The 23,627-nt window shown below is 52.6% G+C and overlaps 1 protein-coding gene across 4 annotated transcripts in view; it reads right to left on the reverse strand.

The window, feature by feature from the left end:
• Nucleotides 1-282: 282 nt before the first annotated feature.
• Nucleotides 283-23,627, reverse strand: part of SULF2 (sulfatase 2) — a 126,340-nt gene continuing 102,995 nt past the window's right edge. For 3 of the 4 annotated variants that reach the window (XM_004469925.5, XM_058287200.2, XM_004469926.5), the window contains exons 9-21: nucleotides 23,184-23,240; nucleotides 21,178-21,307; nucleotides 16,669-16,867; nucleotides 8,405-8,633; nucleotides 8,176-8,272; nucleotides 7,521-7,615; nucleotides 6,625-6,684; nucleotides 5,930-6,099; nucleotides 5,529-5,671; nucleotides 4,421-4,544; nucleotides 2,476-2,509; nucleotides 2,179-2,232; nucleotides 283-1,287 (exon numbers count right to left, since the gene is read on the reverse strand). In XM_004469925.5, coding sequence (XP_004469982.1) covers nucleotides 1,257-1,287; nucleotides 2,179-2,232; nucleotides 2,476-2,509; nucleotides 4,421-4,544; nucleotides 5,529-5,671; nucleotides 5,930-6,099; nucleotides 6,625-6,684; nucleotides 7,521-7,615; nucleotides 8,176-8,272; nucleotides 8,405-8,633; nucleotides 16,669-16,867; nucleotides 21,178-21,307; nucleotides 23,184-23,240 — 1,423 coding nt within the window. In that variant the 3' untranslated portion in view covers nucleotides 283-1,256. Of the gene's footprint in view, nucleotides 1,288-2,174; nucleotides 2,233-2,475; nucleotides 2,510-4,420; nucleotides 4,545-5,528; nucleotides 5,672-5,929; nucleotides 6,100-6,624; nucleotides 6,685-7,520; nucleotides 7,616-8,175; nucleotides 8,273-8,404; nucleotides 8,634-16,668; nucleotides 16,868-21,177; nucleotides 21,308-23,183; nucleotides 23,241-23,627 lie in introns of those variants that run through there. The other variant, XM_071211786.1, reaches the window with a different exon arrangement.

Genomic DNA, 23,627 nt, shown 5'->3' on the forward strand with positions numbered 1-23,627 from the left:
CAACCAAGACTGTTAGGTACACAGAGAAGGAATGGGAAATGCGAATTGCTTGGCAGTTGATTAAAAATTTTAAAACATTAAGTCCTAAACCTGGTGTAATATGAGACTTACCCATCAGGTCCATGAAGTATGGTCAGTTTTAGTAATTAATTTATAACCATTGATTCCCCTTTTTAAAAATTCTCTAAAACCAAGGTATTTCTTACCAAAAAGGTGTTGACTGGAAGTATCATCAACATTGTTTTTGTTTTTCTTCTTTTTTTACACCAAACACCAAAAAACTCCCAAGAATTGCTTTATACAAAATGTCAAAGCTTGCCTCATACCAACTGCTGGTCATTGGCTGGGGTTTTGAACACTGTATCACAATACTTAAGACTACAAAATTTTTTTACAAATACAATTTCATTAAAATTTGGGACATACATCAACTTCATTTCTTTTTAGTACCTTAAAACAAACAAACAAAAAACACCAGTTCTGGCACAGATAAAAAGAATACTGAGAAAAATGGTATCTGGGCAGGAACAGAAATGTCCACAGCTGCAAGGGGTTTTCTTTTTTACACTGGCCACAGAGCGTTTATTGACACCACCACTCTTGAAAATTGTTTTTCAGATTCCCCTAAAAGTTCCCAAGTTGGTTATATGTAAATAGTCACATATATACAATGAAGTCATTTTCTTCAGAGGCAACCAGGGTTACAGTGCTAGGTAAATAAATGGTCACTTTTTTTGTGCTATTGATGCCATTGTCAGAATATTTGTACTGTTTTCAGCAGCTGCAAGTTGCTTCTGTCCTGCTTCTAAGTTCTTTCTTTGTGATGAGCCAGAATAAAAGGTTTTAAAACAGGATTGTTTTTCCCCATGATTTAAAAAAATTCCAATGACTTTCACCCTTAGGGGAAATTTTCAAGAAAAGATTTCTTTTTGTTCTTTTTTCCTTGAGAGCATCTCAGGGAGGGTTAGTGGTGACATTTTGATACGAAAATGCATTTTGTGCAGCTGGTGAGGTATAATCCAAAGCAAAGCAGGTGTAAACACAGGCTTCCTGAAGTATTTCAGCATTTCTAGCCTGATGTTTATCCTCCGGAATTTGCCATGTTGACTGAAAGCAAGTTCTGTCTGTCTCAAGCCTTCTGGCTAACAGCATAGATCTACTTGGAATCATACATGGTTTTTCATTATCTATACAATGAGTCTTGCTTTCTAGTCAGATGATGCCTCTTTGTTTTGGGGGTCCATCTCTGGTACTTCTTAACCTTCCCAGCCTTCCCACAGTTGTCCCCTGTAGAACAAAGCAAACCATCTTACTTATTTGATTATATCAAGTTGCATATGGATTTCTTAATCACTCCTACAGATGAGAAAGCTTTGCTTCAAGGAGATGGCTCCTGAATATTTCTAGGTCACTCAGGATTTGCTAACCCCAATCTTCTATAGATTTTCAGATGCTGATCTTTACTCAGTGACTGGCAAAGATGGCATCTGAGGATCTGGATAGAGTAGTGGCTGAGAAGAATGTGAAATGTAAACCTTTTAAACCTTAATGTTGGGAGCACCAAAGAAATGTTTAGCTGGCCTGATGTTATTGTCCTTGAAAATCCACATAGGTTCATACACATATAGAACGAAATTGGTAGGCCAGAGGTTGCAAATGTCAGCTTGCCAAGGGTTTTTTGCCTGCATGGTATCTTAATTTTGAATCAGTTGCAAGTATTAAAAAAAAGTTTTTACACAACTACATTTCTGAAAATTTTTTTTTGTTTTTTAATGAAATAGAAGACCTGGCAAACTGCATCCACTCCTGCATTGAACAAACTAGCTGCTCCCTTTAGATAAGCAGGAACTTTCCAAGCTGCCACAGTCTCTGCTCAGTCTCCTTCTAGCCTCTATAGGCATTGGGGTAAAACTTCTATAGCATGGACTTTTTGAAAACCATTTAACAGGTTGAGTTTACCAGGCACACATTATATAGAGAGCAATAGTATATTAAACAAGGTATTAATAAAAAACAAAATGTACTGGAGAACAGGAGAGACTCATATTTCTGTTTCGCCTCTCATTATGGGAACAAATGAGGGTAATGAATGAAAAATGGTATGCATACACAATAGCCCTGGCAAAACAAAGCAAGCCAGGACCAGGTCTCTATTTGTAAACTGGTTTCTCAACTCACAGTGATTTGGAAGAAGGTCTCTTCATTTCTGGCCACTTTCGACGCTGAAACTGCCTAAGTTTTCAAGTGTAAAAAGGAGAATAAGTGTTAACTATCACCAAGAAAGAAGACATCCCTCAAGAATTATATAAAGAAGATCTTAGGTGACACCTATCCCTAATGGGAATGGCCCAGGCTCTGACAGACCAGGGAAAGGGCAGTCTCTCAACATAACCTGTACAACCTCACAAAGATTAGACTGAAGGATGACCCAATATGTGGGACCTTTCCTCTAGCTTTAAAAACAAAATTCAGTACCTGTATTGCTCATAGCTTCCTCCATCTTTAAGTCCTAAAGGAGGGCGACACAAACAAAATATGGATCAGGGTTTAGAGAAAAATGGCAGAAGCAATAACAAACTTCATAAAGGCTTGTTTTTAAAAAACAATAAAAAACAACAACAAAAAAACAATAACAAAAAACCCCCTTAGGCTTCTAGTTAAAATCCTGTAACGGTGATAGTGTTCCTTTGTCAGAGAAAGTGGACTGACTGATCAGGTGAACTTTCCCCACATTCATTCCTAGGGATGCAGTCGATTTGCCAACAAGCTAGTGTCACTCTCTCAGTTGGAGGATCCTGATGCATTCATTCAACATTGATCCTAGACTTGGGTGGGGGGAGACAGACAGGCACAAACACCTATGCTGCAGAGGACAGAAAGCCCAGGTCCTCGGGAACATCTAGAGTATAAGGCAGTGGGATCAGATGTGTGTGTTTGGTGTCATTGACCTGGTTTACTTTTTACAATGAGGATGAGATTTCACCTTAGAGGGCTGTCATATGGATTAAATAAGACATTGCATATAAAGCACTTAGCACAGTGCCTGGACATAGTAGGTAATCAATAAGTGCTTACACTTATGATTATAAAAGGAGCACATTTTTGGGTGGATATCAGGAAGACATTGTTTCAGCCATCTGAGAATTCTGATAATACTGGCTCCTCTCATCAGGCAGTGTGATTGCCTCATTCTCTGTACCTGCAACTGCTCTTCCTCTCTTTGTAACCAAAGCTTTGACCATAGCATCTGGATTCTTCCTCCTCAGCTGCTCAGCCGTTTTCCTTATAGGAACTCTAGATGTCTTGCCAGACAGATAAAAACACCCTAAGGGCCTTCAAGGACCAAAGTTTTTTAGGCTATCCCCTCTGCATATTGTGGTTTGTAAGTGAATGGCTTCCTTTTTATAGCCTTTTTCATCTTAAAATATCTTGTTGGTATCCTAAACTTAAAGATGGAACTCCAGAGTTTGCCCTGTCCTGCTTAAAACCTTAAAACCCAAGAGCCACCTGTGACTGCGAATTTTCTGTTAACTTTCTTATCCCCTATCACCATATTCTGTGGGCATCTCCCCCTCAATTTTAAATCCACCTTCTACTCTTCTTCACTGCTGCCACCTTAGTCCATGTCACCACTCTCTCTCCATGGATAACTGTGTCACTTGCCGTTTGCCCCATCCATTCCCATTCTCCACAAGCAACTGGACTTTGCTTTGTAAACATACCTACTCCCCTCCCTAGTTCCAAACTCTCAGTTGGCTTCCTGATGGACCACGGCCTGCAAAGCTCCTTGCAGGAGGGATCTGCCTACCCTTCTCCCATCCGTCCTGTCACTCCCTCACTCTGGCTCCAGCCACGATGGGCTTTTTTCTGCGTCTCAGAGCTTGTTTCCACCTCAGGGCTCCTGAAATGCCAGCCCTCCATGGCTTCACAAAGGCTTGCTGCTGCTTTCTCCATAGTTTAAAGGTCACTTCCTGGAGGGCCATCGCTGACACCCTCTATCCAGCAATGCCCCCTCCCACTGTCACATGGTATTCTGGCATCCTGTTTTATTCTCTACATGCAAGCAAGAGGCTTCTCGTATGGACTGTCAGCTGCATGTTAGGTCGGAGTATGTTCATCTTTTCATTTTCTAGTAACTGGCATTGTTCCAGATCATTCTCAAATGTCTGTTGAATGAATGAGTGAACAGAAAGGAAGAAAATTAAATGAGAGAATCTGTGTTTCCTACACAGATGGCCCAGGAGCTCCTCTTGCAGGATGCACAGCTAATTGAAAGCCTGGGCAGGGGGCATCCAGACTCTTCCAGATGATTTCTCTTACTGTATCATCCCCACCCAACTCCTCATTCAGTCTTTAGGATGGACCATGACATCCTAAGTTCCTTACTGTTCTAACCCCTACTCTGGGGGTTCCTACTCACCCAGGTCCATGTTTCGGGTCCGGGGGTTACACTGCTTGTAGCCCTTGCAACTCCTCAGCTCCATGAGCTGTATGTGGAGCTGATTGAGGAGGTCCCTGTCCAGTGTGTTCACTGCGTTCATCAGCTGGTTGAGGAAAAGGTATGCTGTCAGCAAGGTGAGCACAGGGACCCCCATCTTCCGCTACAAACCTATTTCAGGCAGGCTGGGAGTAGAAGGTGCTATGGGATGGTGTCCTTCCACTTCTGCAGGAGCCAGAGTTCAGGATAGTTAGGATTACCTTTTAGCTCTTTACCCTGCCAGGTCCCTCTCACAAGAATAAAAACACCTCTGTGTACTTAGCATTGAACTCTTCGAGTCCCCGCTCAGGGAATTTGCAAAGCTTGGGAAGAACCCTGTCCAAGCAGCCTTCCTTCACCGCCCCCAGTCCTGCCCTGCTTGGAAAGCAGACTTTTGGTGAAGGAATAGGGTAAGTGGCCTGGGTCCTTGTGTAGCCTTGGTGACTAACAGACCTACAATCTCTGGGACCTCTGTTTGGTAAAATGCAGGGATAAACACACCTGAGGAGGAAGACTGGCAGTCTATGTGATATTTAAAACAAAGCAAATTAAATATAATGTCACTGTCCAGGAGATTTACTATACAGAAGCACTTGAAAATGTGCTTGGCACCTAGGCAGTGCTGCTACCTAAGTGCTAATTTTCATTCTCTGCCTGGTCCCTGGAGGCACTAGAGCAAGGAGTATTTGGCCTGACCCAAGCACCCCTACAGCTTTATAGTTCTAAGAGTCTTGCAAAGCCTGAAAGACTTGCAAAAGAACTGAAAGAGTCATGCAAAGCCTAAAGTTCCTGCAAAGCCCAGTTTAACATTGACATGTGCCTAAGTTAGAGGAAAGAAGCTACACAACTTCTAGATTACGGACCCAGGAAGCTGGGGGCAAAGAAGGGCTGATTGAACAGTGAGTTCCCACATCTCCAGTGGCTTCATAACTCACTTTTACTGTGTTAGGGATTCCATGGGGCCTGGGAAATGTGGTATTACTTCCCTGGGGGCTTACTGGTAGCACTGTGTAACCCCTACACCACTTCTCCAACTTCTTGTTGTTGGTACCTGGTAGGGGTCTGTGTTGAGGTCAAAGTACTCAAGGAAGCCGGTTGCAAATTCACAGAAGAGGAAATTGTGGGTCTCGTTGATTGTCCTCATGCACCAGTAGGTGTTGTTGTTGGCACTGGTGCAGGCACAGAAGGGCCCCACTGCCGAGGGGAGAGAGAGAAGGCCCCGGTCTGCCGAGGGCAGTTCCTGCCAGGGACGGCCCCCTCCGAGCCCCTCAGACACCAGGCTGCTTGCTGGCTTCAGATGGTGGGGAACCGGCTCCTGGAATGAAGCACTCCAAGCTTGGGGCAAGGAGGTGGGGTGGGTCAGGGCCGCTGGGACACCAAGACCTTGAATTCCTTCTGACTCCCTAGGCCTGGCCTGCCCGCCCTGTCTTGGGCTGCCCCTGGCTCACTCACGTGTCCAGAGAGGTGCTGTCTGCCAGTGCTGGTTGTCGTGGGTGAAGCACGTGAGGCCTGGCATGCTGCACGTGTCGTTGTTCTGCAGTCGTTTGAGCAGTTTGCGAAGTTTCTTCTTGCGCTTTTGTTCCCGCAACAGCCACACCTTGTCCTTCTCCTGGAGCCCCTTCCTGTGAGCACAGAGGGCTGCACAGCTAACACCTCCCTCAGGCCCTCCCTCCCCTTGGAGCCTCCTGGGGACCAAGGACCTTGAGCCTTCGATGGTCCTGCCTACCCTAGGGTTGGGGCCAAGACTGCGCCAACAGGGAGCCCCCACGTCCCACTGCAGGCCCAAGGCAGAGCTGGGCTAGGACCCAGGTCCTGCCATGCTATGGCCTCTTTAGCTCCCACAGCAGCAGAGAGGTGGGGAGAGAATTGGGTGGATATTTGGGCTCCTGTCTTCACCCCATTCCCTCTTGCTTGCATCCTGGTCCTGCTTGGGGAATTGCAGGAATCCCGCTTAGCCACATGGGGGCGTCTGGAGACCTACTCAGTTAATTTGGGAGTAAGACCTTTAAGAAGGGCCAGACTCCCCAGAGAAAGGCCAAACTCCCCCCCCCCCCTCCTTTGTTTCAGCAAAAGGGAGAGCAGTCTTCTCAGGAGTGTCCTGCTCTCTTCCTCTGGTCCCAAGTTGTTGGGCCTCTGCTGTGGCTTACCTGAAAGGGTGCAGGCTGGAGCCTTTGTGCCTGAGGCGGCCTTTGTGCTGGGCGTGGTAACTGAAACAGACCCCACCCCAGGGCCTCAGAAACCGTTCCCAGGGACAGCTGCTCCACGTGGCTGCAGCTCTCTTGGCTTTCCCTCTGGTACAGGATGGGAGGGTACCATCCAGGGCAGCAGCCCCTGCCTGGCCAGCTTGTTCCTCCAAGTAGGAGCTGGGAGCTGCTGGCTGAACTTGAGGAGGTCAGGGTAGATATAACGTAGGCAAGACTAGAAGCTGGGCCTAGCTCTGGTGGCGTTGGCCTTAGCACCTCCAGGTTGGTTGTCCCCATGCTTGGTCAGGGGCCAGTGCTGGGGGAGCCCATATTTTGCCAGTCTTTTCTGGGAAGCCGAGGGGATTGTCAGCTGTGCTGTCCAGTACAGTCACTACTAGCCGCATGTGGCTATTTAAATTTCAATGAAGTAAAATAAAAAACTTAGTGCCTCAGTCATACTAGCCACATTTCAAGTGCTCAAGAGCCACACGTGGTTAGTGGCTACTGTCTTGGACAGTGCAGACACAGACCATCCTTGTCGCTGGAGAACCTTCTACTGATGAGTGCTGCTCAGGAGTGCGGCCACTGGGGCCCTTCTCAAAGGGATGCTCAGCGGAGGCACCTCTCCCTCCCTGGAACCCCCTGCACCTCTGCCTTGAGAGCCTCTGCTGCTTGTTGGCAGAACAGAAAACACGACTTGGGACTGGCTCCTGAGCAGTGGCTGGAGTGCTGGCTGACAGTGGGGATGTGGATTACTGAACGAGGGGCGAAAAACAAAAGGGGTCTCAGAGGGGCTGCCGTTTCCCCAACAACGTGCCAAGGGACAGCTGGGGCCTTGCTGGGGCCCTTCGCTACCTCACCTGATTTTGTGGCAGTCACATTCCTCTGGCCGCTTTTTCTTCAGGTGACCTCGGACTTCCCGCAGGTTCTTAATTTTGTTCTGCAGCGTCTCGATCTGGGGGGGGGGGGGGTGCAGGACAGGCTTGGCACTTGGGCAGGGCTGGGGAAGGGTGTGACCTCAGGGCCTGCCCCAGCCCTGCCCTCGCCGTCTGTGCACTGCTGCCCCTGGGCCAGCGCCTACACTGGTGGGCAGGGAGGGCGCATGGTTCCCCCTGCTGAAGCCAGCCTGCCTTCCTCTCGCCTGGGCGCTAGCGGAAGGAGCCGTGAGTCCTTCTACTTCAGTCTGGCTTGCCAGAGAGACAGGTGAGCTACCAAGGACTCTGTCTACCCCCAGGCTTGTTGGAAAGCCAAGATGTAGCTGCAGACATCTTGTAACTCAAAACGGGGTGTAACGTATCTCTGCTGTCCTCCCTCAGACAGCCTGCTACTGCGAGGACCGACGTGACTGCCCCTGGGGGGGCGGTTTGTGGGGCTCTCCCCAGCCTCTCTGGCCTCCTCTGCCTGCACTTGGGGCCTCCCTCCCTGGGTCTGGCCATGCCACCCCCAGAGCGAACAGTGGGAACCTCCGTTGAGCTCCCCGAGGCTGAGAAATGCTCCCTGCCCAGGCTCGGTCACCTCATGGTCGATGTGCAGCTTGTGGTCTTTCCAGGCCTGCAGGGACTTGTACAGGTCCAGGTCACACTGGACCGTGTCATTTTCTAGGATGTAGCACCTGCTCGAGACAAAGGTCATGAGTGACCCTGAACAAGTCAGCGGGGGATGCGGCCAGGGGGCCCGAGTGGCGTGGGTGCTCCCGCCAAGCCCGGCCTGCCTCCCTCACGCCAGCCTCCGCCTGGACTCTCACCGGTGTGTCACTTTAATGGGGTTGGGGGCTGCGTAGTCTGGAAGGCCTCCAGTGCCGCTGAAGTCCCCACCGTCCTTGTCATCTTGGTCCTCAGGGGCCCCTGGCCAGTGCCGCTTGGTAAGGTTGTGGGGCCGGGCCCTGTCATCCAGGCCTACGCGGTACACTTCGCCGTCCAACTCGATGGCCACCGAGCGCGTGGAGCGGGTATGGGCATAGCTGGCCTTGTACTCTGTGGACATTGAGGGGGTGGTGGGATTAGGAAGGCTGGCCTGGCCCCCCAGGCTGCAGCCCTTCAATCAAGAGATGGCCAGGTCCATAGGCTCCCAAACACGCGGCTTCGTCTTGCCTGGCAATTGAGGGCTCATGAAACCTGCCCACCTAGGAAGCAGGGCCTGGAAACCCAACGGAAAGGACCTCAGGGTGGTCAAATTGGGGACCCTTATGTCCTGAGCTAAGAACAGGCTTGAGATAATTTCAAGAAAGAATTAAGCATGGAGAAACATAATGCAGAATATCCATACAGTGGAATATTCCTGAGCCTTAAAAAGGAATGAAGTGGGAAGCAGATTTCGCTCAGTGGATAGAGCACCTGCCTACCACGTGGGAAGTCCAGGGTTCAAACTCGGGGCCTCCTGACCCGTGTGGTGAGCTGGTCCATGTGCATTGCTCATGTGCACAAGGAGTGCTATGCCACGCAGGGATGTCCCCTGTGTAGGGGAGCCCCACGTGCTAGGAGTGTGCCGTGTAAGGAGAGCTGCCCAGTGTGAAAGGAAGTGCAGCCTGCCCAGGAGTGGCACGGCACACATAGCTGACGCAGCAAGATGATGCAACAAAAAAGAGACACAGATTCCTGGTGCCACTGACAAGAATACAAGTGGACACAGAACACACAGCGAGTGGACACAGCAGACAACTGGGGGCGAGGGGAGAGGGGGGAAAGGAGAGAGAAAAAAAAGGAATGAAGAACTGGTAATGCTACAATTTGGAAGAAACTTGCAAACCAACCCACAACAGAAAAAAAAGAGGAAGAGCTGTCCAAGCAGGTTCCTTTTGATAAAAACGAGGCTTGGGGAGGCCACTTAGCTTCTCTAAGCCTCAGTTTCCCAGCAGTGAGCTGGCTGCTCTCCATTGGGTTGGCAGTGGGACGAGGCTGAGAGGTGCTATATCTACGTCCAAGTCAGACAGTGGAAATTGAGGGTGCGCAGAGGAAAGGCGGACCCCAAAGGTCTAGTTACCTTCTGTGGTGAGGCCAGGATGGGGCTGAGTGAGCCGCCCCCTCTTCACAGGGCGTTGTTTTTTCAACTCTGCCCAGCTCACCCGAGTCTGGCCCTGCTCTGCTTGGACACCTTTAGAGAAGGGCCTGGAGTGGGTTCCAGGCCCAGGGTTCTGATGGGCCCCGCATGGCCCCTGAACGGCAGCCCCTGAGGCGGGAGAAGGGACCCCAGGCTTGCTGCGCCTGCTCTTGGGGAGGATTATTTGTACCTTGCAGTTCTCAGATTCTGAGTTTAGTCTCACTGGTCCCACCGCCCCTGGACTTCCCTGAGGCGCCCAGGGCTGAGCCCATCTCCTGGGCTGAGCAGATGTCCCTAGGCTGAGCAGGCTACACCTGCCCAAGAGGGCGGCTGCCTTTTTCTAGGGCCTGGTTCTTTCTGCTCCTTTAGTTTCACCTGCTCAGGAGTTGGCTGCTTTGCCTTCCACCCTGCAACTCCATCAGCCCAGGGCTTGGCAAACTACGCACTAAGGGCCAAAGCTGGCCCTGTCGTGGGCACGCGGTCATGCCTGTCCTCCGGTATACCGTCCACCCTGCAAAGAGACCGCAAGGCCCAAGAGCCCAAACAACTGACCTGTCCCTTTACACAGTGTCCACCTACCCCCTGTGTAAACCCTTTCCTGGTCTGAAGCCACACACCACTCTCCTTGTCACCCTAGTTGTCTTTGTTTCCAGGGTCCCAGCGGTGCCCTCCTGCCACATGTATTAGTGGGGACTTCATCAGCCCATGGCCAAGAGCTTAGGCTCTGGAATCAGACTGATTAGGCTCCAATCACGACCACATGTGACCACAGGCCACCCTGCGAGCTTCTGAGCAGCTGTGTTCTCAAGCCAGCTTCCGTCTTCCAAGGGCCGGAGGCTGGAGAGAAACGCCACGGACTGAATTTTGGTACTTGGTAAGCTGGTGCCGAGCGGCCACTCTGGTGCTCAGGGACTTCCCCCTCCCAAGGAAACAGCGGGGCCCACGCACCTCCCCCAGGCCTGTAAAGCACTGTGGGGTGTGCCCTCCCTCTTCCCCCAGCCTCTCTCACCCGCTCAGGCTGCTCTGGGTGCGTTTCTGGGGCGCTTTCCTACTTTCTGTTCCACTCGGGACGCTCGCTCCCTGCCTGCTCCTGAGGCCTGTGCCTTCTCCATACTTAGCTCTCACTTAAACGTCAGCCGACTGCCCATGGTAAGGCTGCCGTCCCTCTCCACCTGTCCCACCACTGTTCCATTCCCATCTGCGCTTTTCACTGTGGAGATGACCCCGTTGGTTGGTTGACCTGCTTATATGCTGTGTTATCCACGAGGTCCACTCTAGTTTCCTAAGCTGCTTCAGAAAATACCTTGAAATGGGTTGCTTTTAACAGTGGGAATCTAGTAGCTTATAGTTTTGAAGGCTGAGACAATGTCCAAATCAAGGCATCACCAGGGCAGGGACTCCCCGGGCCGCAGGCTCCGCGCTCTGACAACACCGGGTGGCAGCCCTCTTCCTGAACGAGGTGGAAGGCTCGCTCTCTCCAAGCGCTGGGGCACACGTAGGTGGGCTCTCTCAGCCCAAGATGTCATCTTTGGTCCAGACCTCAGCTTCTGTAGTCCTACCCTGGAAGTGGTTTTTCCTTCAGTCTGTCCTTTTCTGTTCCTTTTAGTCCAGGCTGGCAGTGGTTCTGTTTATACAAATCTTGCAAAAAACTTGGTGATTCTGCATGTAGTATACAGAGGTCCAAATCATCAGACAGAAGAACTTTGCGCAAATCTTTCCTGGATAAGTGCATTTCCAATCCTGACTTCCACGGAAATTGCTGTTTTGTGTCATGGAGCAAACCCTCACATGGAGCTGTGTTTTTTTTTTTTTTTTGGGATTTGCTTTCTGAATGTTCAGAATTTTCAAATTTTTGGTTTCTTTGTGCCCAGGAATTGAGTTCTCAGCTTATTCTTTTCCTCTCACATTTTCCTGTAAGCTTCAAGAAGCACCCAGGCTGCACTTTCTACACTTAGCTTGGAAATCTCAGCTAAACATCCAAAGTTGTCATTTTCAAATTCTGTCTTCCATCTGACATCAGAACTCAATTTCGCCAAGTTCTCTGCCACCTTAAAACAAGGATCACCTTCCCTCCAGTTTCCAATAACACTTATCACTTCCTTCCAAGGCTTCATCAGAAGTACCGAAATAAGGATGCATCCATGTTTCTACCATCAGTCTCTCCAAAGCAATCTAGGGCCTCACCTACCAAGTGCCTCACAGTTCTTCCAGCCTCCACCCATTACCCAATTCCAAAGCTGGTTCGACATTTTTGGTATTTGCAATAGCAATACCCACTCGGTACCAAAATCTGGTTTAGTTTTCTAGGCTGCTGTAGCAAATACCATGAAATGGGTTGGCTTAAACAATGGGAATTAGCTTTTTATTTTTTCAACTTTTTGGTCTTTTTATTTGGCATAAATAATGGGAATTAGCTTACAATTTTGAGGCTGAGAGAATGTCCAAATCAAGGCATCATCAAGGCAATACTTTGTTCCCAAAGACTGGCTGCCAGCGATCCTCAGCTCCTCTGCTACATGTGTAGCAGTTTGATATGGTTACGAATTCCAAAAACAGATATTGGATTATGTTTGTAGTCTGGTCTATACCTGGGCATGATTAAGTTATGATTAGGGCTTTGATTGAGCCATGTCATTAGGGTGTTGAGTCCCCATCCCTTGGTGGGTGGAGACTCACATATAAAAGGCATGGCAAAGGACAGAGTTGAAGGTTTTTGATGTCAGAGTTTTGATGTTGGCGTTTGATGCTAAAGTCTTAAGCTGGAGCCCTGGGAAGTAAGCACACAGAGGAAAGAGAAGCCAGCCCCAGGAAAGAGAGGAACCCTGAGCCCAGGAAGAAGCAAGCCCTGGGAAGAGAGGAACCCTAAACACAGAGAGAAGCAAGACCCTGGAAGAGAGGGACCCAGGAAGTCTGAACCCTCGCAGACACGGCAGCCACCTTGCTCCAACATGTGAAAATAGACTTTGGTGAAGGAAGTAACTTACACTTTATGGCCTGGTATCTGTAAGCTTCTACCCCAAATAAATACCCTTTATAAAGACCAACCATTTCTGGTACTTTGCATCAGTAACCCTTTGGCTAATACACGTGGCAAGTCACATGGCCGCATCTGCTGGTGTCTTCCAGGTTTTGTTGATTTCAGCTTCTTGCTTCCGTGTCTTTCTCTCTCTATATATATTTATCCTGTTTATAAAGGACTCCAGTAAGTAATAAGGTTAAGACCCATCCTGAATGAAGTGGGTTATACCTTAACTGAAGTAAACTCATCAAGAGGTCCTACTTACACCCACAGAGTGGATTAGATTTAAGGACATGTTTTTCTGGGGTACATACAGCCTCAAACCACCGCAAAGCCCAAGTCGGTCTCTCTTGTGTAGCCTGCACCCTCAGCATCGGGCACACAGTAGGCCCTCGTGTCTTTGCTGGTAGAGTAAATGGGCCGGCCCGGAGTCCTCATTTCCTCTCTCTGACCCTGGGTCTCTTCCCTGTCTGGGACTGGCTGCTTCTGCCTGACGTCCCCCCGCAGAGCTCCAGAGCCTGAAGCACGGCGGTGCGAGGCCTGCTGGGGTCTGAGCAGCGCAAGGCCGGGGTTTCTCAGCCTCGGCACTCGGACGCCTGGGGCTGGCTAATTCTTTGTAGAGGGTGGGTTCATGTCCTCCCCCGGCCCCCACACATTGTACGCTGTTTAGCAGGATCCCTGACCTTCACCCACTAGGTGCCAAGGACATCCTTCCCTCAGTTGTGACAGTCAACAAATGTCTCTGGATATTGCCCAGTGTCCCCAGGGTGGGGCAAAACTGCTGCAGCTGAGAAGCCCTGCTCTGGGCTGTCTGCTCAGGAGAGAGGGACACAGAGGACCATGTTGGCAGGTACTTGGAGGAGGAAAAACGTTGACCCAGGAGTCGGGGCTTGAGCCCCATACGGGCCGTGTGACCCAATCTGCTGTCCTGAGGACAAGCCTATCCCTGCTTTGCCCCCACATGAGGGCTTGTTACTACGGCTGAGCTCAGTCTTAGCCTCTTCAGGTGCATTTTTTGTTCCTCTATGAATTAACAGGCAGAAGGAAAAAAGCTTAATTGAGCTGCAAATTCTTATATTACTTAAAGATTACCCACCATGCCATGCACCAAAGCAAGGAGATGTTAGCTGTGTAATCCAATAATTTTATTCAGCTAAAAATAAATGGCTTTAGTCATTACTAATCAGCTTGTGCAGAAGCAGGTCCGGGGAAGAGCAACTGGAAAGCTCCGTCTGTGCTGGAGGGAGACTCGACTGCTCCACGCTGAGGCGTCCTCTGCCGAGGACACTGCCAAGCCTGCCTCTCCCCTCCAAGACACCTGCTTGTTTAGGCTCTGGGTGTCTGGGGACTGGAGGAGCTGGTGGCACAGAAACTGCGCCCGGCTCAAAAGGACCTCACCAGCTGACCAGGTCTCACCCAGACCCTGTCCTTCCACCGCCAGGTCCTCAGAGCATTTCCAAAGCAGTTTTGCTCTCCTTTGAAAGGGAGGCAGGGATTGTCCTCTTCTTGTGGAGGGGAAGCCGAGCCTCAGAATCGGGATGTGCTGGCCACTCCGGTGTCCCTGCTCATTTCCTCCTCTGCACACCCGGCCTGTCCCATTGACTCCCCTCCAAGTCCTCTCCTGAGTCTACCCACAGCCTCCTCTTAATGCCACTCCTCGTCTAAGGCACCACATTTTTTTTTTTTTAATTTCCCCCACCCTTTTGTTGTTTGCGTTTGCTGTGTCTGTCTGTTGTGTGCTGGTCTTTTTAAGAGGCACCTGAAACCAAACCCAGGCCCTCAGATGGGGGAGGGAGGCACTGAATTGCTTGAGCTACCTCTGCTCCCTGCTTTGTTGAGGCTCTTACTATGTTTTCCTCCTGTTTCTTCTTGCGTCATCTTGTATCAGCTTGCCATGCCTGCCTGTCACATCAAATCACTGTCTTGGCCGGTCTTCTTTAGGAGGCACCGGGAAATGAACCTGGGGCCTCCTGTGTGGTAGGTGGGAGCTCTATTCCTTGAGCCACATCTGCTTCCCACCACAGCTTCTTGTCAGGTCACTTGACCAGCTCCCTAACGGTCTCAGTCTCCCTGCACCTGCCTGGCTCCAGTCCCCTGTCCACTGAAATGGCAGCCACAGGGATTTGGAAACACAAATTGGATCTGTCTCCTGGGCTCCAGACCTCCAGCGGTTTCTCGTCCCAGAACACAATCCCGGTGCCATCCTCTGGCTCCACTGCCTGCTGCCCTCCCTTCACCCCTCAGGTCCAGCCTTTGCTCTTCCCTTAACACACCTGCTAACATCTGCCTCAGAGCCTTTGCCCTTGAGGTTCTCTCTCGTGAAACGTTCTTTCTCCAGATATCTGCATGGCCTGCGCACGTATTCACGTCTCTGCTCCACCTTGCCGTTAACGGGGCAGATGTGGGAGGGGGAAAGGGTGGTATATGGGAATTCCCTATACCTTCTATGTATCTTTTCTGTATCTAAAACTTCTTTAAAAATAAAGTATATGGGGAAACGGACTTTGGCCCAGTGGTTAGGGCGTCCGTCTACCACATGGGAGGTCCGCGGTTCAAGCCCCGGGCCTCCTTGACCCGTGTGGAGCTGGCCCACGTGCAGTGCTGATGCGCGCAAGGAGTGCCGTGCCACGCAGGGGTGTCCCCCGCGTAGGGGAGCCCCACGCGCAAGGAGTGCGCCCCGTAAGGAGAGCCGCCCAGCGCAAAGGAGGGAGCAGCCTGCCGAGGAATGGCGCCGCCCACACTTCCCGTGCCGCTGACAACAACAGAAGCGGACAAAGAAACAAGACGCAGCAAAAAGACACAGAAAACAGACAACCGGGGGAGGGGAGGGGAATTAAATAAATGAAAATAAATCTTAAAAAAAAAAAAAAAAAAAAAAAAAAGTATATGAAAAACAAAAAACATCACCTTGTAAAAGACACCCTTCCTTCGACCACTTTGTTTAAAATAGTATCTCGCTTTGCTCTCTCCTTCCCTCTTTCTCTTTTTTGTCTCTCTTGTCATAGTACTTATCAATACCTGCTATAATTAAAACAACAACAACAAAAACACAGGCAAACATTTATTCTCCCTCTCCAGCACCTTCTAGAAGGACAGTGTCGAGAATGATGTCTGGCACAAAGTAGGGGCTTGGTGGATGTTTGCTGAATGACAGAATGAACAAATGAATGGGGGCTTGTTTGACAAGGGCCTTTAACAAAGCCTCCTGGGTGAGCAGTGAAGACCCCAGGGCAGAAGCTCCCCTCGTGGCCGCTGAGCTGCTCGCCCAGCCCAGCTGAGCTGCTGTGACACTTTGGGAACTCTGCCAGGCCCCTTGCCTTTAGGGGGTGCTGGCAGTGCCCACATTTGAGGCCCCACTGCTCCCACACTGCTGAGCACAGAGGCCTGGGTGAGGCCAGGAGGCAGGCTGGCCAGGTCTGCGGCTCTCCTTTGCCCCTTTCTCAAAACATGCTCCAGTCTGCCACCACTCTCGCCCACCGTCCTCTCTTCCAGGGCTGACCCCGCATCACAGCCAATAGTTTCCCATTGCCCGAGACTAAAGCCCAAATGCTGTCCTTTGTCCCCCCCCCCCCCCCCCTCGGCCTGGGTGACTTGAGCCCTGCGTCCTGCCCACTCCCCTCTTTGTTCCCTGTGACCAGGGTCTTTCCTGCCTTGCAGCCTTTGCATTGCTCAGAACGGCTCTCCCCTGAAATCTGTGCACCTTCTGGCTCATCCCACGTAGCGCTTCCCCAGGTGACTGCCCGCTCCCTGGCCAATCCTCCTGCTCCTTCCCATCCTGCTCACAGCGTCAGCTGAGCGTCTTTCTTCCTGCACTTCCCCACTGGAACCGGGGCTGGTGAGGGGTTCTGCCGGGGCCCCAGCTCCTACAGGGATTCCTGGCATGATCCTAAGACTCTGGGCTGGTGTGAGGGGCGAACGGGGCTGCCCCGTCTGGCCCGGGCCACAACACTTACTCTTCTTGAAGAACTTTTTCCGGCGCCCGGCCAGGCTGAGCTTGTCGTCGTCGCCGTCACAGGTGCAGGCCTCGCCGCCCTGCCCGTAGTACTTGGGCACGAGGTTGGAAAGGGCTCGGCCGCCAGCCCCGAGCCGCATGAGCCCCTTGCACTTGTGCAGCTTCAGCTTCCCCGAGGCGTCCTCCACGCACTGCCACTTCTGCAAGACACAGCAAGGCCTTCGGAGTCCAGGGCCTCGGCCCACCTGCCTGCACCTTCTCCCGTCAGTCCCGTGCACCTGGCTGCCCGAGGAGACCTTCCCCGTGTTGGAATGCTCCAGAATCCTGTGCCTTCTGCCTCTGATCCACCTGCTCTCTTGATCCCCACTGTTCTCACTGTGGTTGGAGCTCCCATCACCTCCCAACAAGATGCCTCCAACAGCCTCTGCCTGGCTTACCTGCTTCCATCTGCTCCTAAGTGCCATTCTCACAGGGTGGCTGGAGTAACCTCTTTAAAGGGTAAGGCGGCCCGTGTCACTCTCCTCCTGAAAGCCCTCTGATAGCGCCCACTGTCTAGCCTAAGGCCCGGGCTCCTCCTCCTGGTCTCTAAGGCCCTGTGCAATCTGGGCTCACCTGCCCTGTGGCCCCGTCTCCCACTGTTTTCCTGCTGTCTCTCTCCCTCAGCCCCTCTGGCATGCTGTCTTCCAATATCCCAAAATACGCCGCTGCCCCAGGGCCTCTGCCCTTGTTCTGGGTCTGGCATGCGTCTCTAGCTCTTCAGGCGCCGCCGCCCTCCCATCCTTCTGGGCTCTGCTCTGATGGCACCTCCTTGGGGAGGCCTTCCCTGACTGCCTCGTCTAAATCCCCCCTTCTCTCTCCTACCAAGGACTAGATAAATGGTGTGGGCAGAGCATAGGTGCATATATTCCGTACAAGGCATACATAAAAGAATAGATACTAGCACTCTTCATCTCTTGTAGCCATCCCCTTTCTCTTTTCCAGTTCAAGCCTCCTGGATCCCTTCACTGGCTCCACCAATAGCCTAACGGGCGTCTCTTCCCTGCTGCTCCAGTCCACTGGGCCAGTGACTATTTAGGGCCATTACAGTGATCTCCCTAACACGTGAAGGGCTCTGCTCCCATGTGCATTGACACTATCACGTGCCAAGCACTGGGTGGTGCAGATCAACTCAATTCATTTTTTTTTTCCTTTATCAATAGAATTGATGTATTTAAAAAAATGTTGGAGTCCTAACCTCCAGCCCTCTGTCTGTGAAATCATTTGTAGGTAAAACCCCTGAAAATGTTACAATTAGCTCTTGTAGGCACACATTTAAGAATATGATCTATATAGATTCTATGTGCATGAAGCCTAATTAAAATAGGGTGGGCTTTTTTTTTTTTTGGCTAGGACTTAATTAAATTTTTTTATTACATTTCATTTTGAAATTTAAAGTGAGTCAACTCAGTTCTTACAGCTGTCCTATGCGGCCAGTGCTGTCACTAGCCCCACTTAAAAGAAGACGCACAGAGAGGTGCGGGGATTGGCCCCAGGTCACACAGCTCTGAGGAGCTAGCACAGGAATCTGAATTGTGGAATCTGGCTCCAGAGTTTCCACCATCATCCACGCAAGGCCGTCCTGACTTTCCCCTGCTCACCTCGTCCCCCTCATGCCAAGCCCCCCTCCACCTGGCAGTCAGGGTGGCCTTCCTGGAGCATGGATTTGGCCACCTTTCTGGCTCCCCACTGTCCTCAGATGGCCCTCAGTGCCGGCCCCTCCAGCCACCTGCTCCCGAGTGCAGAGTAGCCCCGACGGGCCAGGCAGGGGCGTCCACGAGCGAGCCAGCCCGCGAGGACCGTGGGCACCTGCAGTGTGGCGGAGCATCGCTGATGGTCGCCAGGTGGGGATGTGCCCACGTGGCCAGATCTGATTTGCCAAGAAGAGCCAGACACCTGGACCGTGTGAACCGCAAGCTGCGCGTGCCGTCGGGCCGCCGCTGCTCACCGAGCTCTTTGGATGTCCCTCCCCACTGCCCTCCCTCGTCGTCCACCCCGATGGGCTCGGCCTAGTCGGCCAAGGCTGGCCCTCCGGCCCCACGCAGCCCGCGGCCTGGAGCGCAGAATGGGTTTTGCCTTCCTTAAAGGGCTGGCGGAGCAGGCGCGGCCCGCGGAGCCTAAATGTTACAGCCCGGCCCTGCGGAGGGCGTTCACCAAGCCCTGCACCACTCGGGTCTAGAAGCCTCAGGCGACTTTCCTGGGGACATCCGACGGCCCTGCTCTGGGCCCCAGCCGTGTCCAGTCCTGGGGGTACTTGAGAGGGGAACGTGCAGGATGCTGCCGGGCTGGGGGGGCTGGAGGAGCTGGGCCCCCCCGGGCACGGGTGTCCACAGCTGCTCAGTGCAGCTGGCCGCCTGGGCTCACGTCCCAGCCCCACCACTCGGCAGCAGGACCTTGGGCAGGTGCGTAACCTGCGCGCCCAGCATCTTCCTGGGTAAAGGGGGAGTAATAGTTCCTATTGCAGAGGGTTTCTGGAAGGCTACACGAGCGAATCCCTGTGATGTGCTTGCTAAGAGTCTACACTGACTGTCATCATCCTGAGGTCCCTTCACTGGACCCCTGCTTGGGGGACAGAGAGGTAAAGTCCAGGTCGGCCCCACCCTTATGACCGGGAGGCAGCACCCTGGGCTCCTGGAGCTCCGCTGGGTGGAGGATGGAAACGCTCCACTGCTGGGAGGTGCCTGGAGAAGGTTCCTGGCGACCCCATGGCTGACCTGAGCCCAGTCAGAGGCCCTGGAGCCAGAGAGGGCTGGTCCTCCAGGAAGGGCCCAGGGGCAGACTTGGGGGGTGGTGGTGGTGGGTGTGCTGAGAGGGCGACAGGGCGAGGGGACTGCAGCCCCCGTGGGCAGACATCTGGGCCTGGGATCTGGGATCCTCAGAGCCGTGGGGCCCAGGCTGGACCCGCCTGCTGGTGGAGGCTGCGGCACCCCTGGTCCTACCACGGGCGCCCTTTCCCTTCGGGTGAACCGCTCTGCTCCAATAATATGTTCTGAAACGTGGCCCTTCCTTCCCCACCAAGGGGGTGACGGGAGACACATTCAAGAGCACCAGCGAGGGATTTGACAGCGTGCCTGGGGGGACTCATCCCGTCTTTCCTTTTGGGTCAGAACTAAAATGGGAACCTCTTCCGGGATCTTGTACAAACCCTGAACTTGAGTATCGGCTCCACGAGGGAGGGGCTCCTATCAAGGTGTAGCCTGCGGACCGGGAAGGTGTCACCCGAAGCTCTTGCTCTGCAGCACACGCTGGCTTCTTCCCCAACGAGGTGCCCTCCGCAGGGGCGGGACAGGGGAGTGACAAGGGGCGAGGGGCGGGCACAGCCCTGGACAGGCCTCCTGCCCCCACCCCCGGCTCCAAAGCCCACCCGGAGAAGCCTAGTCAGGGTCTCCTAAATATCAGTCACGATTTCCGGTTTCTATTACTACTACCTGGACCTGGGCATGATTGGGTTATGACTGGGGTTTTGATTGGGCCACATCATTTGCCTCTTGATGGGTGAGGGCTCACAGGTAAAGGCACAGCAAGGCAGAGTCGGGGGCTTTTGCTGTTGGGGTTTGATGCTGAGGCCTTAATCTGGAGCCCGGGAAGTGAGCTCACAGGAGAGAGAAGCCAGGCCCAGGGAGAGAGGAGCCCTGAGCCCAGGAAGACTCAAGCCCTGGGAAGAGAGGACCCCTGAACCCAGAGAGAAGCAAGACCCTGGAAGGGAGGAACCCAGGAAGCCTGAGCTCTCGGAGCCATTGGCAGCCATCTCGCTCCAACACATGAAAATAGATTTTGGTGAGGGAAGTAACTTATGCTTTATGACCTGGTATCTGTAACCTCCTACCCCAAATAAATACCCTTTATAAAAACAAACAAAAAACCAAAAAAACAAAACAAAACAAGAAAAATACTACCTGGATTATAATTTCCCAATTTCTCTTGAAATCAATTCACTTCGTAAAAGCTACCATTTGTTTCTTTAAAAAGGCATTTCCTATTACCCCTGTAAATGGAAACCAGCCACAAGGAGGCGGCTGCAAACACAGTGGGAAGGATGCAGTATCTGCAGCCAGAGGCCTGCTGTGTCTTTGTTGAAAAGAGATAGGCAGGGTTCAGGGGCACTAAACACACGAGCACCCACACGAGACCTTGCCCCTGACGTTAGGATGCAAAGGGAGCTGGCAAAGGAACGATTTTTTCATTCTGAATGTCACTGTGGACCAGCTAACATCACCGTAGGTGTCACCCTCAAGCAACTAGAACATTCTACACTTGGGGAGACCCCGGCCTTGCCAGCTCAGCTCATCACCCAGGGCCGAGGAGTGGGCCTGGGCTGTGCTGTGAAGGGGCAGCCCTGGGAGGGGAGCCATCTCTGCCCTAGGCACAGCCCATCCTCCTCACCTGCCCACAGGTATCCTCACCTGCCCACAGGTATCCTCACCTGGCCCAGGGCTTCCCTACCTGCTCCAGGGCACCGGCCTGCCCCCCTCACCTGGCCCAGCTGCTCACACGCCGTCTGGTACTCGGCACGCTGACACAGGTCTTTCACACGCTGGTACTTGGGCAGGAAGTTCTCCTCCTGGGCATCCACCTTGTCGTTGTCCCTTTTGTGGAGCAGCTTGCTGTGGGGCAGCGAGCGGAGACACAGGGGTGGCCTCAGATGAGGGTCCTGGTCTCCGCCGAATGCCTCCCTCGGGGGCTCTGCGACACTCCAGGGCCCTCAGGAGTGGACCACGGGGAGCCCACCTAGCCTGACGGCCGACCCCAGCCCTGTGCTGTGACACACCACCTTCTGGCTCCCGGCAGAACCTCCTGAGCGCACACCTCCAATAGCCTTCTCCGTTCCTACCTGGAAGACTCAAGAAAGTGCCACAGCGGCATCTAGAACTAAGTTCTCCTACTCCCCCACCCCTACCCCCGCCCTCCTCAGTGAATGGCAATTCCGTTCTTTCAGGTGCAAAAAAGTTGCCGCCATCCTCCCCTCTCACCCCCCACAATCCCTCTATCAGCAAACCTTCCCTCAAAATATATCCAGAACCTGACTTTTGCGCCATCTTCACAGCTACCGCCTGGCCCACCCACCCACCATCGCCAGCCTGCACTGTGGCAGGAGCCTCCGGACCACCCTCCCTGCCGCCACCCTTGCTCGCCACCTGCAGCCAGGGGACCCCGGCCCATGTACGGCCCTCGTGTCACTCTTGCTCCTTACGCTCCAGGTGGACTCCATCTCCCCGGCCACCAGGCCTTCCTCAACCAGCTCCTGCCTCTCGCCCCCACCTCCTTGTTCCCATCCCTGGGCCTTGGCCTTGGCCCTGGCCGTGCCTCTGCTGCAGCCTCTCCAAGGTCTGTGTACACAAATGCCACTTTCTACGTGAGGCCCTCCTTGATCCATTACGGAGAACTGGAATCCCTCTTCCCGCCCATCTTTGTCACTCCCCAAACCCCTTCTTGCTTTGTCTTTCTCCAGGGCACTTACTACTATTGACGTGCTACATGCTTTACAAATTTATGATGTTTTTCGTCTGCTTTTATCACTCAACTATAAGCTCCACGAGGGCAGTGCCTTGGTCTATTTTTTTTTCTCTTTATTTTCTTTTAAATGTTACATTCAAAAAATATGAGGTCCCCATATACCCCCCACCCCAACCTTGGTCTATTTTGTTTGCTGCTGTATTTCCAGTGCCTAGAATGTTCTTGGCACACAGCAGATACTTAGCATGTGAATGTAGAGAACCGACGCCTCCTAACCTTACTCTCCCTGCAGCTCTGGGCTCAGAGAGGCTCACTGGGGACAGGAGAAAACACAGCGGCCAAGCCTGGGCCCCTGGGCCCCACCCCTGCAGCCTGCTCATCAGCAGCTCTGACGGGGCTAGGTCAGTTAGGGTCCTGCACTGCAGGGCTTGGCAGAGCATCCTTTTGGCTCAAAGGCACTCATTTTGTTTCTGTCTTCCAAGCCAGCTCATCTGTGAACTCAGAGGCCCACAGGGCCAGGGGCATACACGACTGGGGTGGGCAGGTGGGAACTGGGAGCCTGGGCGGGGAGCGCCTGCCCTGCCGTGGGGCGGACCGCGCTTTGCTCTGGCTTACTCCTCAGTGAAGGAGGCAGTCCAGGCTGACCACTGCTCCTGGCTTTGAAGACTTAAGAAATTGAAATTTTATATGGACCTTCCCAAATTGTATGGGCTGGCAATAAATTAAAAAACAGTTAAGATGTTGTCCAAACTGGACAGAACATGTCTAAAAAATGGGTGTGGCCTCCGGATGTGCGTTCTGTACCAACCATTGGAACAAGCAAACGGGCTTCCCGTGTCTGGGTGCTTTGGGCATATGGACACATCCCGAGTCACGGCTGGGGTCTCACCTCTGCCCTTGATGGTGGGAGCTTTCGTACCGTGGAGGTGGGGTGGGGGTGGGCTGCCAGGAGCCTCCTGGGCTGGGGCAGTAGGGGAGCTGTTGGGGTGGGGACCCGGGAAGGCCTCCCCGGGACTGGGCACTCACCCTCTCTCCACCAGGAAGGAGTCCCGCCACACCCTCATCTTCTTTTTCAAGTGGAACCTGGGAAAAAAGCACATGTCCAGCTTCTCATCCACAGGGGGTGCCCATACTTGCCCTGGCTCTTTCGGAAGCTGTGACGGTGCCACCGGCAGCACGGGCCCCTGTCCCGGGTGGTGGCAGGGGGCTGGGCCTGCCTGAGGTGCTGGCTCTGTTTTCACACACACGGGTCTTGACTCCAGGTTAAGTACATCGTGTTTTGGGGCTTCCCCCACTTTGATCCCTTAGAGTTGGCTTTGTGTAATTTAAAGGTGCATTTCGGGAGACTCCACTCTATTTCCCAGATGGGGACTCTGAGATTAAGAGAGGAAGTTTCATCCTGCACCCTGACTCCCAGGGTCCCGACCCCCAAACAAATGCTCTGGCAGCTCTTGCGGCCTCACTGTCAGA

Source organism: Dasypus novemcinctus, chromosome 24 (assembly GCF_030445035.2).
Source record: "Dasypus novemcinctus isolate mDasNov1 chromosome 24, mDasNov1.1.hap2, whole genome shotgun sequence".
Taxonomy (NCBI): domain Eukaryota; kingdom Metazoa; phylum Chordata; class Mammalia; order Cingulata; family Dasypodidae; genus Dasypus; species Dasypus novemcinctus.